Source organism: Pyxicephalus adspersus, chromosome 2, assembly GCF_032062135.1.
Source record: "Pyxicephalus adspersus chromosome 2, UCB_Pads_2.0, whole genome shotgun sequence".
NCBI classification, from domain to species: domain Eukaryota; kingdom Metazoa; phylum Chordata; class Amphibia; order Anura; family Pyxicephalidae; genus Pyxicephalus; species Pyxicephalus adspersus.
Genome location: NC_092859.1, coordinates 50,750,739 through 50,774,256, shown reverse-complemented (window position 1 = coordinate 50,774,256; position 23,518 = coordinate 50,750,739). Strand labels below are relative to the sequence as shown.

General features: G+C 39.0%; 1 protein-coding gene and 1 long non-coding RNA gene across 7 annotated transcripts in view; one reads left to right on the top strand and one right to left on the bottom strand.

Annotated features, from left to right (window-relative positions):
• Nucleotides 1-19,121, bottom strand: part of LOC140322006 (uncharacterized) — a 24,925-nt gene extending 5,804 nt beyond the window's left edge. For both annotated transcript variants that reach the window (XR_011919095.1, XR_011919094.1), the window contains exon 1: nucleotides 18,993-19,121. This is a non-coding gene — a long non-coding RNA (uncharacterized lncRNA). The remainder of the gene's footprint in view (nucleotides 1-18,992) is intronic.
• Nucleotides 1-23,518, top strand: part of JADE2 (jade family PHD finger 2) — a 256,030-nt gene that overhangs the window by 201,005 nt on the left and 31,507 nt on the right. For all 5 annotated transcript variants that reach the window (XM_072400764.1, XM_072400761.1, XM_072400763.1 and 2 more), the window contains one exon: nucleotides 22,247-22,735. In XM_072400764.1, the coding sequence (XP_072256865.1) occupies nucleotides 22,247-22,735 (489 nt within the window). The remainder of the gene's footprint in view (nucleotides 1-22,246; nucleotides 22,736-23,518) is intronic.

Genomic DNA, 23,518 nt, shown 5'->3' with positions numbered 1-23,518 from the left:
CAAGCTCGCCAGTGTAAAGCTGCCGGAGATGCGCGTCTCCGGCCGCGAGCTTTTTCAGTTGCTGAATAGTGCGACAGCGTACGATTTCGGATTGCTAATACGAATGCGCGAGCGATCATCCGATTCTGCTTGATGAATCAGGGGCATTGTCTCTACACCATAAGTTAGTGGACTATGAAAATAGGTCCCGCTGCTCAAATATTTGTATTTGTGGCCTGCCAGAAAGTATAACTGAACTTAATACAACAGTCGTTGCCCTTTTTCAGGAATTATGCCCTGAGATACCTGCAGTAAGCTTAGAGTTGGACTGGGTACACTGTACATTGACAAAACCAAAACTAGAAGGCCCATCAAGAGATATTGTGGTTCAATTACAATACTTCTGTGTTAAAGAGATGCTAATGAAGGCAACTAGGGTGAAAGAGCCCTTATCTTTTCAAGGACATAATTACCAGTTATTTATAGATCTGGCACTGGCAACAATATTACGTCACAGAGAAATGAAACCTTTTCTACAGATATTACAGAAACAACAGATTCCATATAGATGGGGCTTCCGCTTTAAACTGCTCTTCTCATATGGGGACAAAATGCAAGCTATCTCCTCACCAGGGGAGGCTAGCGAGTGCTTTCAAATATTGGGACTGTTGGATAAAGCTCAATTAGAGAAATCAAAAACTGCAGAAAGTCCTTGTTCTCCCATAGCTCGATCAGTGGTTCCCCAGCAACAAAAGAGGACGAAGGAACACAAGATTGTGGCATTACTCAAACGCCTGAGACTTTCCCAGAGAAGCACTTGAATTTTTTTATTGGGCAAATGTTTGTTTTATTAGTGTTTTCTTTTTCAAATATATACCTTACTCTTGTACTTATACTTACTTTTGTTGGAATTATGCCTTTTACAAATTGATAATTTATGGGCTATTATGGGCGATTGAGCCCTTAATATAATTGAGATAAAGATAACTTTACATAGAGGTTATATATATGGTAATATTTGGAAGCTGTTTGGTGTTTTTTTTTTTTTTTATTATATACTTCATTCTTGCCTGGGTCCCGGTGTGGAAGTCACTGCATGCTTCTATAGACACTAGTGTATACTCTCACTTTAGAGGGAGATGTCTAGTTCTGTTCTTGGGGAGTCAGAAAGGTTTCTGTCCCCCTTTGTAAGCACTAATTGGTTGCAATATCGAATAGAGAGGAGGTAAGGTGGGGGTAGGTTCCAGCTCCACACTACTTGGGAATATGTGCTGTATATGGTGTTTTGTGTTGTGTTAGTCTTGTGTGGTTTATGTTTCCCCAGTTTTAGTTTTGTCTTTTTCCTATTGTTTCCAATGTTGGGCAGGGGCTCAGGGTACAGATATTAATGATAGATCAATCGATAGGTGACATGAAGATATAATAAAATGGTAATATCAATATTATCGGTAAATGTGCAGGGTTTCATCTCTCCAGTTAAGAGGTCACAAGCATTCCGATATTTCCACAAACATAAGGCAGATGATATATGTTTACAGGAGGAGAGGAGTGCCTATAGGATTTAGGAAAACAGTGCTATTCCAACTAGAAAAGGACATAGCGGATGGAGATGGTCGCTTTTTACTTTTGGTGGGAAGATTGAATGACGCTAAAGTAACCTTAGTGTCTTACTACGCCCCTAATGATAATCAATTAAACTTTTTTGAACATCTCATGCATTTAATACATCAACATACACAGGGCACCTTGGTGTTATGTGGTGATACCAAAATGCCTAGTTTGGATAAGAAAAAAGTGACTACGGAAATGGTCACACCTAGAGATACAAATATATCCAATGGATTGCTTAAACTTTTTACATCTGAAATGTTAGTAGATCTATGAAGGGAATTACATCCTAAAAACTATTGGTAACGAAGTGTGATAGTCTGGCTGTCTCATGGTCTGATCACGATGCAGTTTGGGCTACATTAACTTCTCTTTTTTCGAAACCTGATTCGTTTAGATGGTCACTCAATGACTCTTTGTTATCCTGAGGTGGATCAAAAACCGCAAGAGACTCTGGGTGAGTATTTTGTAAGTGAACAGCCTGAGACCTCCCCAGCTATGCTTTGGGCAGCATATAAGGCGGTAGTTCGGGGTAGATTAATTCAGATCGCCTCACAGAATAAAAAGCATCGTAGGGCGATTATTAAAGATTTGGAAATCAAGCAAGCAGTATTACAAACTCAATATATAGCTTCACCATGTAAAGATATAAGACGACAATTGAATGAGATCTGTGCACAATTGAAACTTTGCATGGCATCAGAAGCTGAAAAAATTCTGAGATGGTCCAATATTAAATTTTATAGATACAAGGGGGTGCTGAGAAGTTCCTGGCTTTGCCCCCTTCCAAATGAAAAAGAAAAATGAGTGTGGGGGCATATGACAGTCTAATATCTTAGTATGTAACTGTGCAAATATCACTTAAAACTGTGATGCTGCGAGAAGCTGTGATGGCAGAGGCACAAGCAAGTTTCACATCGATGGGAGTTACGGGCCATCATGAAGTTTTTTTGACAGTGCTGTAGGAAGGACATTACTCCTCCAGTGTTTTTGACATATCAGTGTGAATGTCCTTTGCTGACTTTCCCTGGAGAAACAAAAACTTAATGACGACCCATAACTCCAACGACATGAAACTTGCTTGTGCCTCTGCCATCACAGCTTTTAACTAAAAGAAAAAAAAAGTTTTAGGAATTGCAAAGACCTGATATTTGCACAATTACATACTAAGTTATTAGGCTGTCATATGCCCCCACACTAATTTTTCTATTTCATCTGAAAGGGGGCAAAGCAAGGAACTTCTCAGCACCCCCTCGTACAGTAAAAAAATGCATACGATGCTGTCAAATAGGTTGAGACACCCTGGAAGAGGCCTGAGTTTTTATAGACTTAGGGTCAGTAGGGTATGTCTTACTAGCAATCCATGACATGAATTGTACATGAATTTTTTACTCACATGCGTGCATTGTATCAAACCACTGGTTCATTTAATAAGAGCCTTTGATAGCTTTTTTCGGTCTATAAATCTCCCAGAGCTTAACACATGTGTAAAGGGAAAAATGGAAGCTCCAATTACCTGAACTGAAGTGACCAAAGCTATCAAGTGCCTTAAGCCCAATAAGCGTCCTGGACCTGATGGATTTTCGACTGTATATCAGCAGATTTTAGGGCCCTACTTGGTAGAGATGTTTAGTAATACAGTGGTATCTTGGTATAAGTCCTTAATCTGTTCCAGATCCTTGGACTTATACCAAACAAATTTTTCCCATACCAAAAATAAAAGGAAAATGAATAATCCGTTCCCATGAAAAAAAATTCTATTGTTATTGGCATAATTTACATTGATGGGGCTGTATGAAATAATGTAAACACTGCCTAATACTAAAATACATAAATACAAAAGCAATTAGATAAAATGCATGAAAAGTTAACCTCACTTTACCTTGCTGAGAAGAGCCGAGTGCCTACTAGGATGGTGCTGAGAAGAGAGGAGGAGGAGATGTTATGTAATTCGCAGAGAGTTAAAGCTCGGGTTGTTCACTGAATGGTAGCAACTGGCGTACTGACGCTCGTGGTCAGTGGTGGCTTTGTCTCAAGAGAGGTAAATAAGGGTAGCGCACGGTGTTATGACCCATTTTGACCCATACAAGTTCTAGCAAAAAGGTTGTATACCAAGCAATTTTTTTTGTGTCCAAACAGGACTTATACCAATTTGGACTTATTCCAAAGCGGACTTATACCGAGGTACCACTGTATTTTGAAAGGGGAGACACCGGAACCTAGTGTATGTGTGTGTATATATATATATATATATATATATATATATATATATATGGATGCGGCCATTTGTTTGTTACCAAAACCTTCTACTGATACAACGATGTGGTCTAATTATAGACTTATCTCCTTACTTAACCTGGACACCAAGATCTTGGCTATGATCTTGGGGTCCAGGTTGAATGGGAGTATAGGTGATATTGTATCGACAGATCAAACTGGATTTATACATGGACGACAAGCAGCAGATAGTATACGGAGAATACTACATTTGGTACATCAGACTAAAAGACATAAGATTCCAGCACTATTGTTAAGCTTAGATATTAGTAAAGCATTTGACTCAGTGCTATGGCCATACCTCATGTCTAAATGGGGCTAAATTAGTATCCTCCTTGTATGCTTCCCCGAAAGCTTCATCCAATATATGGGTTTCTGCTCAGAGAGCTTCTCAAAAAGAAGAGGCACTAGACAGGGCTGTTCATTATCATTGTCTATCTATGGATATCTACATTATCATGTAGATATCTAGGGAATAGATGTGAAAGGCGATCAGCTTAAGCTTTGCCTTTTTGTGGATGACATAGTACTTAAGCTACGTACACACGTCAGATTTTTATCGCCCGATAATCGGCATCGGCCAATTATCGGGCGAAAATCTGCCGTGTGTGCAGTCGGTGTCGTCCATCGTCCGGACAACTGACCTGCCGGATCCACGGACAATGGACGACAGCCGATCCTAATGAAAGGGAAGGGGAGAGCGCGCAGCAGGGTGCCGCTCCATCGCTCTCCCCCTCCCCTCTCCATAGAGCATGAACGGTGCTGTATGTACAGCACCGTTCATGCATCGTGCACTCCCTTGTCGTTGGAAAGGATCGTGAAAGATCCTTTCCAACGACAAAAATTGGAAGTGTGTACGCAGCTTTAGTCTGACAAATCCTATGGTATCTCTGCCTAATTTGATAGAGGTCCTGAGGTGTTTTCAAACCTTATCGGGACTCATTTCATATGACACATTATATGCTGTTAATATTCTTGATCTAGTGAAATATTTAATAGGTCTTTTGGAATCATGGAAACAGTATCAAATTTCATGGTTAGGTCGTATTGCCTCTATAAATATGTCTTGGTTATCAAAACTTTGGTAACCTATGAGAGTTCTTCCACTTGGTATACCTACCCATATACTTAAATTGTTGCAGTGTAAGATACTCAAGTTTATTTAGTGGGACAAAACACCCATGAGTTTCTAGACATGCTTTATTTCAAACTAAGAATATGGGCGGTTTATGAGTTCCAAACTTGAGTTTGTATTATAAGGCAGCTCAGGTAACTCTCTTCTTAATGTATTGTAAAAAAGAACTATGTTCCTAAATGGGTAACTTTGGAGAATGCAATGATAGCACCAATATCGGTGGAAACAATACTCTGGGTCTCGGGTAAACAGAGGAGTAGTATTTCTAATCCTATATTGAATCACACACTGAGAATTTGGGATTCAGTTAAAAAATCAGGGAGTCTTATGTCTGGGTATACTCCAGTAACTTCTATTATTGGGAACCCGATGTTTCCCCCTGGCATGGAAGAACCAAGGCATTTTGGTTGGTGGGTGGAGAAAGGCTTGTACAGAATTCATCACTTTTTAAATTTATATGGGATATTCGGACATTTGGAGAAATCTGTGAGAAATATGAAGCTCCCTCCGTGGAATTCTTTAGATACCTATCTCCCATCCTATTGTGTGTGAAATTCCCCCACCTACTAGATTGTAAGCTCTTCGGGGCAGGGTCCTCTGCTCCGGTATCACTGTCTGTAGTAGTCTGTCATTTGCAATCCCTATTTAATGTACAGCGCTGCGTAATATGTTGGCACTATATAAATCCTGTTTAATAATAATATTAATACCTCCAAATTAGGCATTTTATTCAATCAAGAGTAGGATCAACCCCTGTTACTTATAATATGACATGGTTTGAGAAAATGTGTGTAAAGGACCCAAACACTAAAGGAGTATTATCGGCTTTATATACCAATTTAGTGCAGATTACTATGAGAACACCATCATACATTAGGGAAAATTGTTTCCATAATTACCCGTAATTTTCCTTTCCTGGGAACTCCTCCTGACCACCTTTTTCCCAATAAAATCCCCTTTCCACTTACCTCCCTGTTCCCTCCTAAGTTTTGCGACAGGACCAGAGAGGGTGGGTAACTACACCGTCAGGAGGAGTTTCCAGGAAAGGAAAATTGCAGGTAAGTATGGCAACAATTTTCCCTATTCCTGGTCCTCCCCCTGACCGCATACACATGGGAGTAACAAGCAACCCTAATTGAGGGAGGACAAAGAAAAATTTAAACACTAATTGTTGCAAATTAAAAGGTATTTATTTGAGCTGCACGTAACACTGAGGCTCCAAACTCAGAGTCTGTGTTCGGAAAACATTCAATTTGTAATGTCTGATGACGGTGTTGGGAGTCTTCCAACTGGCCGCTTTACAAATAGTCTCTGTGGAAACGTTTGCATAGAATGCTCATGAGGTTGAGATACCCCTCGTCTAGAGGGCTCTCACTTACTGTGGGGGAGGTAGCCCCATAAGGGAATAGGCATATTTAATTGTCTCTAAGATCCAAAAAGAGATGATCCTTGCCGGGACCCCTTGACCCCTCTTTGGAAAGAGTCCACTAGGAAACACAAACATGTTATCTGTCTTTCTAAAACCATTAGTTCTTTAAACATACGTAGTGATTATCTGGACCATGTCTAATTTACTCGAGTCATCCTTTTCAGCCATTTCTTCATTCGCTTGGCTTATCGATGGTAATACTGCTTCCCAATTTATGTGAAAGGCTGAGGACACCTTTGGAAGGAACTGTGGAGACGGCCGCAAATACACCCCTTCCGATGAGACAAAATTATAAGGCTCTCTGATCGAGAGAGATCGCAATTCTGATACCCTGCGGGCAGATGTAATAGCCGTCAGAAACACCGCTTTCCATGTCAGTTTTTCCATTGAACAAACTTTTGTTGGATGGAAGGGAGAGAGTAAAGGGGCTTTAAGCACTAAAGATAAGTCCCAAGATGGAAATAAAGGCTTTACTGGCAGTCTGATCTTTACTGCCGCTTTTAGGAACTGTTGGATGATAAAGCAGACACCTGTACCTTTATAGTATTATAGCTAAGACCCTTCTCTAGCGCAGACTGCAAGAACTCCAGTATCTGAGCTGCTGTAGGCTCTGTGGTGGAGAAACCTTTTTTTTTGAGACATTATTAGGATTTTTTTTTTTTATATTTTGAAGTAGATTTTGTTGGTTGTAGATTTCCTTGCCTTTAAGAGAGTGTCTGCTACTTTCTCAGACACACCTGCCGCTAAATAAAAAAAATGACCTGTCCCAAAGACTCTCGGTTTCACTGGCTGAGAAAGCAAACTTGCAGCGTTCTCATGTGCCACTTAGCACACGGTACAACCGCTATACATGCTGCTTTCCCCTGCTCGTGTAGAGGAACGGGTACAATTGCTTGAAACTTTGCCAGTTCCTGAACATACGCAATTATGGTTTTCATTTCTGACACTTTCTTTGCAAGCAATGTCCTTCTGAAACTTGTCTGCGGGGGTCCCTCTGCAAATTCCATCTGGTAACCCCCAGATACTACTGACACTACCCAAAAGTCCTGCATTGTGCTTCGCATCTAACTGCTGATGCGAGCAGTGGCATGGCTGGGACCCCGGGTGGTATTTAAAAGCAGATTACTGTTTGCGCCTACGACTACGCCCCCATAATTCAGAAACGTCCCGGCATCACAGCAGGACCATTTGATCGCCACTGGAGGGCGGGGCAAAGGTATGGGGGGCTTCTAAACTTACCCCGAGTGTGACTCGGGATTACCGCTTTTTGCAAGTGAAATCCACCCTCAGGATTGAGAAGTGAAGTCACACTCAGGATTACCGCTAGGGGGGTTAAAAACGAGCAAAATAACCATTAAAACATTGCAAGAGACCTTATAAAAACAATCATGACAGGAAGAAACAACATTTCACTTACCCGACATTGTCTTGGATAGATGCTTCAGTGTAAAAACACTCCGCAAATTGATACAGGAAAGTTTCCCCATTTAAATCTGGCACCATGGGAAGTAGAGAGAAAACTCACTTCCTGAAATGCTTCATAAGCATTACTGCGTATGCGCAAAAGATTGCACATGCACAGTAACAACAGTATCAGATTTGGCCATCTTGATAAATGGCAAAAAGGCTTACCTAGAATGTTACTGCGCATGTGCCGAAAACAGAGCGTGCTCAGTACACAACCCAGAAACCTGTGGACTCGAGCTGTGTCCTCTATTGGAGGAACACAGCTCCTAGCCAATGCAGAAGATGCCAGAAGAAGAGGAAGATGAAACAGCCTCACCAGTGTCCGAACGTCCTGGAGCAGGACGGAAAAAGAACAGGGAGGTAAGTGGAAAGGGGATTTTATTGAGAAAAAGGTGGTCCTGGGAGGGGTAAAAGGGGCAGGATTACCCATGTGTAAGCCCTCAGGAGGAGGACCAGGAAATTTAAATGGGAAGTAGATTTGGGACTCAATAGCCTTTTGTAGTATTAATGCATCAGCGATGGAGACAAACTATATAATTATGATGAGATGGTACATGGTCCCATCCAGGCTTGCTAAATTTCAGTTGAACGGTACAGGTAACTGCTTTAGGGGATGTAATACCACAGGAAATTTCTACCATATCTGGTGAGAATGTCCCAAAATTAGGAAGTTCTGCGCGAGAGTATATTAAATTACTTACACTATAGTGGGGAGTTCTTTTCCTAAACAGCCAGCTGAAGCACTCTTATGTCTAAAACCATCGGTTGGTACTATGAACCAATTTAAATATTAACATATTTGTTTACTGTGGCCAAAATGGTCCTAGCTAAAGTTGGTGGTCTACAACCCCTAATATACAGCAAGTCAAAAATAAAATGTCCTGGTTCTTAGTGAATGAGAGGATGAGAGCTTTGTTGATGGCTTCGGTATTAAATACTACATGCCAATAGGTTGGGACCGGTCATAGTTGACTATATAGGTATACCATCAGAAATATTTTTTGCTTATAGAGCTAGCCTACCACCCCCTGCTTCCTTTTGTTTCTTTGTCTTAGTGTTGTTACTGTTATATGTAGAGGCCTTATGGGATAGATAGTAAGTAAAGCATTTTTTCTTTTGTGTAAGCAAAATGTCAGAATAGCGTGTATTATAGCACAATGTATCATGAATAGATAAGCTGAATTCTAACTCCATGGCACGAGGATAACATTTTTTTTTTTTTTTTTTGCTTCACAAAGATAAAAATTAGACACAATTAAGTTGGCTGCACGTGTTGTTTGGGGGGAAGGAAAAAAATATGCCCCCCCCCCCCCTTTGTTTTTTGTTTTTTTGTTACTGTCACTATTATGATATTTACATGATTGATAATTCATGTACACCTGGATAAGATAAAGTAAAGGGGAATTGATGAGGGGTAAAAAAAGGGAGGTAATAATTAAAACTGTTTAAGGGAAATTGAAATAGTAACAAGTATCAATTGTTAAAGAATTAGTAAAACTCATGGGGTTGGTAGATCAAAATAGATGGATAATTGAAAGAGATGGTAGTAGTAGTATTACATTGTTGTTGTATTCATTTGATGTTGACTTTTTAGAATCTTTTGAGACAGCCTGAGATGTATATTTTTGTCTGATTTAATTGTGAAATAAATGAAAATTAATATTAAAGAAATTGAAACAGAAAAAATAAATCCAGAATTTTCGAAAATCTGACACTCCTGATGTCCAAGGAATGCCGGATTTTTGAATGTCAACCTGTATTCTTACAGAGACCCACTAAACTCCCAAAAAAAATTTGTATGTGGAAACTGTTAAGTACTCTGTGTTATAGATTAGGGCTGTCCAACGTTTTTAATTTAGGGGACAAATTTTAAATTTACATCATATAGAGGACTAAAATACCCAGAGTCAAGTTTAGCTCCATACAATGCTGTGAAAATGGTATTTGGAAAATGTAATCATAAATATGGAGAGAGCATAGAGGTCTATTGTAAGGTATTGGAGACATAATATTTAATATTGCCAGAATTTTTCTCATTACAAGTGAAATCTGTATAGCTGGCAACTGGGTGAACGGTCTATTGATGTCTGCAACTATATCTGGTGCTTTCTTTTATGAATGGAAACTACACCTTATACCATAATGGAATTCCCCACCCAGAAATGGGTACCTCAGGACTTCCCCAACTAACATCAGAGTATTTCCTCCTTTCCCCTTCCACCACAACATGGCACCAGTCCTCTTGGGCTGTTAAGTAGATTCTTGTGTATGGACATAAAAGCACCATTGTACGTCCAGAATGGTTACATTTGTATTGTCTTTTTTTTTTTTAGTCTGCAATGAGTTTTTTTTACATGGTCATTTTCTGTAAGGCTGTGTATTATTATTACTTAATAATTAAAGAAGAAAGGCATCGAAGAATAAATAATTAAAACAAACTTATCTTCCTCCCCACCTTCCCAAGTAAAATTATGCCACTGAATGTAAAAATTATAAAGATTTATACAGTATATATATGATCATGTCCAAAAATATTGGCACTCTTACATTTATGTCACCACTTCTCCTAGAAAATTGTTGCAATTACAAATGCTTTGGTATTGTCATGTTTATTTCTTTTGTTGGCACTGGAGGAACACAAAAAGCAGAGAGAAAAAAAACATCAAAAAATGACCTGGTCAAAATTATTGACACCTTCAACTTAATGCTTGATAGCACGTTATTTGGAAGAAATAACTGATGTTAATTACTTTCTGTAACAATCAATGATTCTTTTACATCTCTCTACTGGAATTTTGAAATTTTCGTCCTTTGCCAGCTGGTCCAAGGCTTTCAGATTTGAAGGGTTCCTTCTCCCAACTGCTGTTTTTAAATCTCTCTGCAGGTGCCCTAGGGGATTTACAGTAGACCTGGATTCATTGCTGGCCACTTCAGAACTTTCTGGGTGCTTTTTGAAGTATGCTTTGGGTCATTGTCCTGCTTTAGGACCCATGACCTCAGGCTTAGACACAGCTTTTGGACACTAGGCGCAATTAAGGGCCCTACATTGCACCCAGAATTCTTTGGTAGTCTTCAGATTTTATAAATCCATGCAAACAATCAAGACTACCAGTGCCTGAAGCAGCCTCCTTCATGTTTGACTTTGGGGACCGCGTTCTTTTCTTTGATAGCTTCTTTTTGTTTTCTGTAAACAGTCAAATGATATGTGTTAGTTACCGAAAAGCTGTATTTTTGTCTCATCTATCCAGAGGACATTCTCCCAGAAGGATTGTGGCTTCCACGGGTGAGTTTTAGCATACTCCAATCTGTCTTGTTTATGTTTCCATGTCAACAGTGGGGTCCTTCTGGGTCTCTTGTCATAGCATCCTATTTCATTAAGATGGCGACAGTGCGTTGTAACCTGTGCCTGCAGGTCAGCTTGAATTTGTTTGGAAGTTGATTGAGGTTCTTCAATTCTTCGTTGTAACATATCATCAATCTTTCCCTTTCGTCCTTGTCCTAGGAGATAAGCTACAGTACCGTGGGCTGTAAACTTCTTTAAAATGCTGCACATAGTGGACACAGGAACATTAGGATTTCTGGAAATAGACTTGTAGCCTTAGGATTGTCCATGCTTTTCTATAATTTTGGTTCGCAAATCCTCACAGACCTTACAGACACACAGGCCTTCAAATCTGAGAGACATTGAGCAGCTGGCAAAGAAAGAGTGGTCCAAAATTCCAGTAGAGAGATGTAAAAGACTCATTAAATGTTACAGAAAGCAATTAACACCACTTATTTCCCCCAAAGGGTGTGCTACCAATATTAGGTTGAGGGTGCCAATAATTTTGTCTAGGCCATTTTTAACGTTATGTGTGGAATGTCTCAGATTTTTTTTCTCTGATTCCTTATGTTCTTCCATTGCCAACAAAAGAAATAAACATTACAGGTAAATGTTCATTGTTAGCAACAACTGTTCCAGATGGTCCCTTTCAGTGTTGACCCCCAATGTACTTGTAGCTAGCTGTTCATGCTGTTCTTGTACACTTTCCAAAATAAAACCACAAAATCCAACTTTTAAAAACATGAATTTGTCAGATTTGCCTAATATTTATTTGTGTATTTTATCTTTAGTTTCATTTGATTTAAAAATCCTGTAAAGATTAATTTTTTTTCTGGTGACTTCTCCAAACAACACAGACGGTTCTTTGCTCACACTTTAAATAGTAAAGCAGCACCCAACCTCTGTCTTATGTGGTTGAGTGCAGTTGAGATTGTGGTTTGTGCAGTTCAATGTTTTCAGGAAGTTGATAGATCTGTCCTCCTGCAGCAAACACAAACGCATATGAGCTGTGGTTGCATTTAGGACAATGGTAGTGGCTGACAGTTCAGGCCCAAGCAAAAAAATGCTTTCAGCAACTGCCACCACTACCACCTGCACAAAGTGGTTGCCAACGTATTGGGAGCAATTGGGGAATAAATGAGTCTGCACTGTGGTACTAAACAGCAGGACCAAGTTTATCCTAGACTGCTGGTGACTTATGAATGCCAGCTCTACTCGTACATAGTATAATAAAATAAATGTGCACCGTGCAATTTCTAATATTAATAGATATACACTGCTAGAATTAGGCACCAGTAAATTTACATCAACATCTTATTGTTTATCAAACAAATATTTAATACAAATTCCTGGTCAATGGGCTTTCACAACTGGAGCCCACTGGGTTGGATTTAGATCAAGATTCCCCAGGCCCTAAAGCATCTATACAGTTCAGCAGATCCTGAAATATGTCCTTTTTTGGATTGAGGACTAACTGACACCTATCCTAGCAATGAGCTCATTTGAAAGATTGGGATGTAGGCCAGCACCTGACCAACAAAGGTCATTGTACAGGGTTGTAACAGGGTTCCAAGACTCTTAGTTATTGCTCAATAATGAAGATATTTAAAAGTATATTAGTGAAAAAATGCAGTAGAACACCCAAAGAATAAATAATTATAGTTTAAACTTAAAAAAGGTGGTGCAGAGCCTTGACTATATAAACAAATATAGTCCAAGCATATGAGAAGAAAGGAAGAAAAGAGGAGGGAAGGCTCTTTTTAGGCACCAAAGTAATACCTTAACTAATTTAATATAAAAAATACACTTTATTAAATTCAAGATATTGATTAAAAGGGTCAACAATAGTTACATTATTCCCATACATAAAAACAAATACTTAGCGGTTGTTTGTTATTTAGAGTCCCACTCGTTGATAAATTTTGGAAGAAGAGATGTTGTAGTGTGTTTTAATCCCAACGCGTTTCCCACACAAAGGGCTTCATCAGGATTTTTTTTATAATAAACACCAGCTCTTGGAAATCTAGAACACAACCTTCAGCATTAGCAGATATAGTGGTAAGGATAGAAAAGGAGCTGCCTCCAGTAATCAGTTGAGTATGCATTAGCAAGAGCTAGGAGGCGTATAAGTTGATGATACTCAAAAGGTCAGAAGGGACGAAATATACCAATGGTGCAGATTGAAGGCAATTCTTAGTTATTGCTGCTAAATAAAGCAGATGTTAGTGGTAATGTATTCGTGTTGGTCTCCTGTTAGTATCATTTCTCAAGGGATGAACAAAGGTAGCCTGTCGGCAAGCAACCACACACCACCAGAGTAGTAGTAGTTGGGAATAAAACACACTACAACATCTCTTCTTCCTAAATTTATCGAGTGGCACTCTCCAAATAACAAGCAACTGCTAAGTATTTGTTTTTATGTATGGGAATCATATAACTATGTTATGGTTGGCCCTTTTTACCGATATCTTGAATTTATTAAAGTGTATTTTTTATCCTAAATTAATTTAGGTATTACTTTGGTGCCTAAAAAGAGCCTTCCTTCCTCTTTTCTTCCTTTCTTCTCATATATAAAAGTATATTCAGACTCCTTTACACCTTGAGCAGTTTAATGTAGAGTGTGTACTAGCAAGCAAAATATATTGCTGCACAACTTATCATGGTATATTTTTTTGCACACGTCCTACATTTTCCAACGATTCCAAAATGGATGCATGTGTATGCTACCCTCATATTGAAGACAGCATTCTTGCACATGCCATTGCATTCCCCCATTGCACACCCTATTGTGCATTGTGTATGCCTTAGTAATATTCTTGCTTTTTGTGGAGTACTCTGCTCTGCTCTACTGTACTACTACTCTCTTTTTTATTACTCTGCTCCACTTCACTTACTGTTGTTTTATAATACTATCTTTGTTATTCCAGAGAGGGACTTCTTTTTAATGTCTAACTGGCAGTGGTCATTAGGATGGGTAGTTAGGGGCAAATGTCCTAGGCTGCTTAACAGTTTTTCATTCTATTCTAAATTTTAGGGGTATGGATAGGATCATGCTTTAAGGAGGAATTAAACTCAAAACTGCCCCCCCCCCAAAATACACTACTCAAACCAGCAGAGCATTCGATTGATCTGGAGGTTTCTTCCATCGGGTCCCACTTTTTCCAGGTATCCGTTTTTGGGCCTGCGCGCTAGGCGCCGCCATCTTCTCCTCTTTTTCAGGGTTACTCTTCCATCTTACGTCCCCCGATTTTGCGCCTGTGTTGGGTGAGGTAGAAAGAAGAACCCTGAAGAGAAGGAGAAGAGTTTGGGGAAAAAACTTGCCGATCTCACTGTGCATGCGTGAGATGGGCAGTTTTTTTCCCCTTTGATGAAAGGTCGGGCATGCGCAGAAGAAGCACCCAAGAGCCTCCTGAGATGCGTGACGTAGGTATCCCGGGAGGCTTTGCACTCCCATTCATTCAGAGGTGGTGGTGCAAATAGGTGTTGCAAAAAAAAAAACAGAATTTTTACCTTACATAAAAGGGTTGTCGACTCTTTTTATGTAAAGTGAAAATTTGGAGTTTAGGTACGCTTTAAGGGCAGATAATAAAAGTAAAAAAATGGGTGTCAGTTGCCTACACAGTTGGGGAGCGGTTTAAAAAATTCAGACCTGTAAAGTTATACACTTCATTTATGTTATTTGTCCTCACTAAAAAGACACTTTATAATGGTTTTACCTAAGCAAATTTTCACCAGAAGTAGACTTGTTTTAATTTACTTATCTTATATTTTTAAGAAAATTTGCCAATTTGAGAAAAATATTTAGATTATTGTTGCAGGAGTTTCACACCATGTTGTGGGTTTGCATAGATAGAAACACAAAAGGCCCTAGAAGATATAAGAAGCTATTGGGTAATGCATCCCAACTACACTATTTGTAATATTTATAGTAGGTATTATGAATATTTAAAGGATGTTTTGTTAAAAATTAAGAAGTAATCTTGGCTGTCTGCAGCATCTCAATTTCCCCAGTACCAGGAGACATCTTATTGTATTACCTTTACATCACTACCTACTGTAAATATATATGATATCTGAGTTTAGCTTTTCACTAATTGTATGTTGGAAAAAAGTAAACCACATCAAACAAAACAGGATCCAGCTGTTTAATGTAAATGGGTCTGAATCTTAACTTGATTTAAATTTGTGTCCATCCAATCCAGATTTACACAGTTTAGTCACACAACAAGGACCTGTCTACAGTTAGGCTATGCCTGCAAGTCTTGTCCCTCCCTAAACCTGTAACTCCACATATACAAAGAAGAAGCAATCTAATAAACTTATCATTCTGTCACTCTGTTTCTTCTTTAGCCTTAGTTATAACTTTTAAAGGTATATCTCAAAGCACTTCTAAACATAGGCAGGTTGTTGGAACAAGCTTTATGAGTTTGTGCAAAAGAAGTGTGGTCATGGGTTGAGTAATACAAATTGTTGTTACTCCCTTTGCAAAAAGATGGATAGAGGTAAATACTTGTAAATGCATTGTTCAAGAATAGTCTTAGTACAAGCTTTAGTGGCTTGTTTAGAATTCTGATTTCCAGAAAAATGAGACTGTTCTGCTTCGTGTATATTTCCTGGGGATATTGGAATTGCTTGTAGCTGCCAAAATACTATCCCTAAAAAACTGAGGGTAAAGAGGTTAACGCATCTGATTCTACAACTGGTTGTTTTGATATTGCTAGCCTAATTTACCAGAGTAAGGATTAGTGCTGCTAAATTCATATATAATTCCACTACGATTACTAAAAGAGCAATACAATACTGAGGGATCATATTCATGTGTTCTGTGTTGCTTGCAGCTCTAAGAGCATTACGGTAAAGTAAGAATTTTTATTTTTCGAACTAGGAATAATGCTACTTTTTTTTTACTTGGTATAATGCTACCAGAATGTGTATCTGTGTCACACTTTATTACTTTCAGCTGTTAATACATTGCTACTTTATTATGAAGCCAAGTGCTGTAACCCACCCAATTAATGTGTGCAGAGGACAACATGGCACAGTATGCAAGCAATCCGATATTTTGTACATCTGTACTTTGTGTAACCTTTGGCTGACCTGCTATTTTTAACTGTCAAATACATCATAATGTTCTTGAAAGCAAAGTGATGTTTGAATTGACAGACATTACATAAAATGTAGAAAAAAAACACTTTTCTGGGTAATTTAATTATAATTATGAAAACAGAAGGCGTCACTTTATTTACAGATGTGAGTTACATTTAATAATTTAAGTAGTAGTCTCTTGATTTAGTTAGAATTTTCTGAAATATGGTTGGTATCTGCTGGAACCTTGTAGTTGTGCTGCACCAGCCTGTGGCAGTTCTCGAAAGTTATATGCCAGTGATTATAGGTTCTACATTTTTTTGCTTTTAGCATTTAACCTCCCTGTAGTATGAATACTAAGTATTTTTAAATATAAAAGGGGTACATTTGAAAATACTTAGTATTCAAAATTTCCCGCCCAACGGTCCAGTCCTCCAGCCACACACTCGTGAGCAGATGCCCAGCCGGCATCTGCTTCCCATGGCCTGGCCCTCCCATCGTTCACACGCCAGGGACGCAGATGCCAGGCGGGCATCACAAGGAGAAAAAGATACCGGGCATCACTGGAGGACGCCGCAGGCACCGCTGGAATGTGGGAACCAGGTAGGAGTTTTAAAAACTTCCTGGCATTTCCACCCTGAGTGTGGCTCGGGGTTAAAACAGACATTGCTTAGTAAGGACAGAGGCAAGTATGTTTACTTGTTGTTAGACATTTATAATAAGGTAATACTTTAGGTTTACCTAAATAAGGTTTCCTTTGATCATTTTGAGCAGGACGAGCATTCATCTAAAATCAGGTAATTAATAGAAATGCATTACTTTGAACAAAATAGATCATTTTGCTTCAGTTTTGTAATTGAAAAAAAAAACTGCAGTAAAGTAGATCCAAAAAATTATTTCCAAATATATGATACTACAAAGCTGTCACAAATAGGATTTATTTGTTACTCACTCTTGGTTCGTCAAACAAGTGGCTTGTAATCAAGTGGAGTTAGAAAACAGGAGTTTGAAAACAAAAGGAGTTGAATCCTTAGTAACTACAAACTGTAAGAAAACTTTTATAACTCAATGAAAACAAACATTGTGACTGGGAAAATGATTGACAGTAAGGTGGAAAGTTTTATTCAGTGCACAGTCTGCCATATGTATGCACACATGGAGCAACAGCTCCTAGGTGAATACCGCTGTGACAGATGTGAGCATGTCATCCTTCTGGTATCTCTTCTGGAGAGGCGTATTGCTACACTGAAATCACTGGATCACCTTGAGAGGGGTCTCCTGTTAACTGAGCAGGTAGTTAATGACTTAAGCTGCGTACACACGGCAAATTTTTCTCGCCCGATAATCGGTATCGGGCGAAAATCTGCCGTGTGTACAGTTGGTCGTCGTCCATCGTCCGACGACCGTCCTGGCGGATCCATGGACGATGGACGACGACCGATCGTAATGAAAGGGAAGGGGAGAGCGCGCAGCAGGGTGCCGCTCCGTCGCTCTCCCCCTCCCCTCTCCATAGAGCATGAACGGTGCTGTATGTACAGCATCGTTCATGCATCGTGCAGTCTTTTCTCGTTGGAAAGGATCGTGAAAGATCCTTTCCAACGAGAAAAATTGCAGGTGTGTACGCAGCTTTAGATGTGGAGGGTGGAGAGGTTAATCGAAATGAACATGTAGGGAGCTGGGTTACTGTAGTTAGGGGGAATAGTATGGGCACCAAGAAAAGGAAGCCCAGTCCTGTGTTTAAGCACCCTAACAAATTGGCAAAGTTATGTGAAGATGTGCAGGTGGCAGACCCAGTAGTGGCAACTCTAGATGTTACTGCTACCCCTAATAGCGAGGAAACCATACCTTCTAGTTGGGATGGGGTAGGCAATCCAGGAAGGCATAGACAATTGGTTGTCATAGGGGATTCTATTATCAGGAGGACTGATAGAATAGTTTGTTGCCCGGATCCCTTCAAAAATGGTTTGCTGTCTCCCTGGTGCCAGGGTTTGGCATGTGGTGGACCGTGTGGACAAATTACTGGGAGGGACTGGGCATGACCCAGCTCTCTTGGTCTATGTTGGAACCAATGAAAGGATAGATGGAAAATGAACGATCCTTAAAAATCAGTTTATAGAACTAGGTTTCAAGTTGAAGGAAAGGACCTCCAAGGTTATATTCTCTGGAATATTGCCTGTGCCATACGCAACAAAGGAAAGGCAAAGGTTGCTTAGACAGCTAAACACGTGGCTTATGTCCTGGTGTAATAGGGAAGGGTTTGGGTTCTTAAAGCATTGGTCTGACTTTTGGGGTACAACCTATATGCCGGAGATAGTTTGCACCTAAATGGAAGGGGGTCTGCTGTGCTAGAAGAAAGATTTAGGGGAATAGTGGAAGGATATTTAAACTAGAACGGAGGAGGGTGGGACAGTTAAATAAGGTGGCAGAAAGGTCAGTCAGGGGTCAGAGACTAGTGGAGGGTGGATTGGGGATAGTTGGGGGGAGGATTATGGATAAAAATAAGGCGCTTCCCATGTTACACACAAACATTGGATTGTGCAGTACTATTTGTACTGAAAAACAAAAGGATTTGGCAAACACTGCTGGTAAATACAGCAATAGTTTCAAGAGTCTGTTCACCAGTGCTAGAAGTCTAGCAAACAAAATAGGGGAGTTGGAAGCATTAATGAATGAAGAGCATTATGACTTACTTGGTGTTGCTGAATCCTGGCCTTGTTCTTCACATGACTAAGCTGTCAACATTCCTGGTTATACTCTCTTTCATAAAGACAATAAAAAGAACAATGAAAGGTTGGTGGTGTCTGTCTGTATGTTAGAAGTGATCTGAAAGTGAATGTGAAAGAAGAAATTGTTGATGGAGCAAGTGATGAGGTTGAGGCAATATGGGTGGAGTTGAATTTGGGGATGCATAACACACAATTAATATTTTGAGTGTGTTATAGGCCTCCCGGTGCTAAGGAAGAAATAGAGAATCCACTACTAGCACAGATAGAAAAAGCAGCACAAACTGGAATTTTTTTTAATTATTGGAGATTTCAACTACCCTGACATTGACTCGAGTAATGGCACTACAGGAACAGCAAAAGGGAGGAAAATTTTGAATTTAATACAAGATAATTTTATGGTACAGTTTAAAGAAGACCCAACTAGAAATAATGCTCTGCTGGACCTAGTTATTTCTAACAATGCAGAACTTATAAAAAATGTGCATATAAAAGAGAATCTGGGTAGCAATTACTATAATATGATTTCTTTTAATGTAAGCTGTAAACGGGAAGCAAAAACAGGAAAGATAAAAACATTTAATTTTAAGAGAGCAAATTTTCCATTAGTAAGGGTGGCTTTATGTGACTTGGACCGGGAGACAATATTGTCCTCAAAGAACACAGAACAGAAATGGGAATGTTTCAAGTCTGTTCTATACAAGCACACTGAAAAATATATTCCAACGGGTAATAAATTTAAGATGTTCAAATTAATACCTATGTCGCTCACAGCTGATGTTAAAAAAAACCCATAAAGAACAAGAAAAGGGCATTCCAAAAATATAAAAATGAAGGATCACCTTCATTGTTTGAAAACTGTAAAGAATATACCAAAAGATGTAAAAAAGGAGATAAAATGTGTATAAATATATAAATGGGTCCATATTGAGAACTTTTTTCCCAATCATTCACTTTGAGATCATTACAACATTACAACAAGAGGGCACTCTTTGCGTCTGGAGGAAAAGAAGTTTAAGCTTCGGATAAGGAAGGGATTTTTGACTGTAAGGTCTGTGAAAATGTGGAATAGGCTCCCTCAGGAAGTAGTTTCAGCAACTACAATACATTGCTTTAAAAAAAAAGCTGGATACTTTTCTAGAAGCACAGAATATAACTGGGTTATAAAGATTTAAAGTAAAGATAACCGTGACCGTTGTTCCAGGGAACATCCAACTGCCTCATGGAATCAGGAAATATTTTTTTTTCCCCTGTTGAAGCAAAGTGTACCAGGGTTTCTTTTTGTCTTCCTCTGGACCAGCTATGTCCATAGGTTTTTATATTTAGGATATGTTTATTTCCCTTGCGGTTGAACTTGCTGGACTTATGTCTTTTTTTCAACCTGACCTAATATGTAACTAGTAACACAAAAAACATGCCTTCAACTTTAGTCTATAAACTTTCCAGTATGGTTTGCCATCATAAAATTAGTAAAATTGCCTTAAATTAATAGATTATTAAGGGATGTCCTCCTTTTTTTATCCTCTAGGACTTTATTTATAAAACAGGGAATTTGACATTACCTCAAACTTTTCTTGGTTAGAATCAATTACCATTGAAACACATGAACCTGGAAGGTTCTCATGACTTGTTTTAAAAATGGAGCCCCTACTCTTCAGGGACTGCTTTTTTAAAATTTTATTCTCTAGAGCAAATGGTTTTGCACACAACAAACAATCTTACAATTTTTTTTACTATGAACAATAAAGATTGGTAGCCATGGAATATAACTACCGGTAAGGTAATAGCATTTTTTACTTAGATCTTTCGATTGCTTAAAATTCTACCACATTTAACACTGAATAGACTTTTCATCTTCCCTTAAAGACATATATAAATCACAACATTGGACCCATATCACTCCCATGATGTCCCTTAAACCTAACATGTTTCACCAATTGAGTAGGCAATAGAGCTTTTAGAGTCATAGATAGGGTTGCCAGCTTTCCAGACAAAATCTATCATCCACATTAGATGTGATTTTTTTAAAGGGGCCTCCCTTTACAGGGTATTCTCAACACTTAAAAAGATTGTGTGTATGTGTGTGTGAGAGAGAGAAATTTGTGAGGGATTAGCTTCAAAGGTACTCGCTGCAAAGAGATATTTCAGGCATAAGTTTCAAGGCGCTGTGCTCACTTTTATTCACAAAAACGTCAACCTAAATATGCAATCTTCAGGGTTTTTCTTTGCAGGATATCAAAGTTATCACAATGAGATAGAAAAAACACAGATTTAGCCTCCTGGCTGTCTTTCTCAAACTTTTCAGATATTATTCCCACAGACCTAAACTTTGGGAGATCCTCTGGGCTCTTCCAGCATACAAGCTGCACACAGTCCATCCACCTGAGCCACATGGCCTCAGAATCCAAATCCCCCCCCCCCCCCCATTTAAAGACAGGTTCCTTTGTATTTATTTTTTTTCTGCTACAACACTTACCAACAGACTCTCCTTCTTTTAAAGTAAAATTTAAGGTAAATAATCCTTACTTTTTCTTATTATTGAAACCAAGGGGCTCCTGATAAAATACGAGTTTGACCTTCCTGACCTAGTAGTAGCCACTATACTGTGGCTACTACTGTGGCTGTACAGATCTGCATTGTACAGTGAAAGCATGAAGTCCGTCACTGACAGTTCTGTTTCTGTGTTCTTTGCCAGTGGTAGCCAAATAAGTAGTAGTGACTCTGAATAGCTGGTCATCAAAGTGTCCCTTTTGCGTGCCAGTCAAACATATGACTTTTAGGAGCTTTCTGATTGGCTCACAGGGATTTGAATGAAATATACCAGTCTTTTATGTACAGGTAATTTTACATCACCGGTCTGTGACAGGGTGGTAGAAAATGCTGGGTGATAACAGTTTTCGTGGATTTGGGGCTTTTTCTCTAAGAAGCTGCTGCTAATTAATTAATTTAGCATTTCCAGTCAGCACACAAGTTCTGATATTAGCAGAAACCATTGAAAAAAATACCATTGCAGAAAAAAATGAGAATATGTACATATGTTTGAATGTCTGTAGTTCAACCATATTTCAGTTTTGTATAGTGTGGGAGAAGTCTAGATCCTTAAAAAGTACGATTTTTTTCTATTATTTTTATCCATTAGTGAAATTATTGGTAAATTTAGTGGCTCAACTTGAAATTATTCTTGTCATACTGATTTAATTGTGTTTGTTTTTTATTTCCAGTGTTCAATGCCATCCTGTGTAACTGCTTTCCATGTTACTTGCGCCTTTGACCACAATCTGGAAATGCACACTACTTTGGCAGAAAATGATGAAGTAAAATTTAAATCGTTTTGCCTGGAGCACAGCAAGGGAGCCACCAAACCAGAGGATCAGTGCAGTCAAAGACCTTCATCATCTATATCCCAAGCAGATAATGACCAAACCAAGCTGGACCTAGAAAAAGTAACACTGAGGAAACAAAAGCTACAGCAGCTAGAGGAGGATTTCTATGACCTTGTTAAACCAGATGAGGTGTCGGAGAATCTTAACGTGAACGAGAACGTGATTGACTTTATTTATCAGTACTGGAAACTGAAGAGGAAGGCAAACTTCAACAAACCTCTTTTAACTCCCAAAACAGATGAAGTCGATGACTTGGCTCAGCAAGAGCAAGATTTGTTATACCGAAGGCTAAAGCTCTTTACACATTTAAGGCAAGATTTGGAAAGGGTAAGTCTCCATCATTACAATGTAGGTATGCTTTCGTGCTGCACGTAATTTTAAGAATACTGCCAATAACTGTGATTGATCATCTACATGTACTTTTTGTCTGTGGTCTTTCTCCTATCTTCAAAGAAGTGTATAGCTTCTGCATTGCATTTGCAAAATTAATTTAAAAGAATACTCCAAAAGTAACTTCACTGAATTTAGCAATATGAAAAAAACAGGCAAGCCCGGAATAAAATGACGTGGTTCTTTACGTAAAAAAAATCACATCTGGAGCTTGGCTGGGTAACCCTAACCCAGTGTATACCTCCTGCTTGCCCTAAACTGCTAGGATGAAAGGAAGGCTACTTCCTGCAAGGTCTGTGATTGTACTTTGAAGCCATAGTTTACTTTGTGGTAGCCTTAGGGATTTCATCTTAGGAGTTCCTCAGTGGGACAAATTATTACTTTTGTGCACAAAGGTCTGTATCAAAGCTTGTGGTGCTCATGGTGCACCTGGCTAAAAGGGATACGGAGAACACTAGTATCATTCCTATATCCCTCTGTCTAGCTCTACTTCATCTTTTAAATAGTTGTTTGAATGTGGCTAGGGCTTTAAGTGTCGGTCACTTACACGTTCTAGATGAACCTGCTAAGATTTCTCAGGCTTCTCTGTTCACATGTTCACATCTCTAGTTGGCTCAGACTGACCATTATCCACACATATGGTTTTAAAGATTGATCACTATCTTTTCCTGCTAAGGCACACTCTACTAGATGTATGAATGCTTCTTGGGCATTCCATAT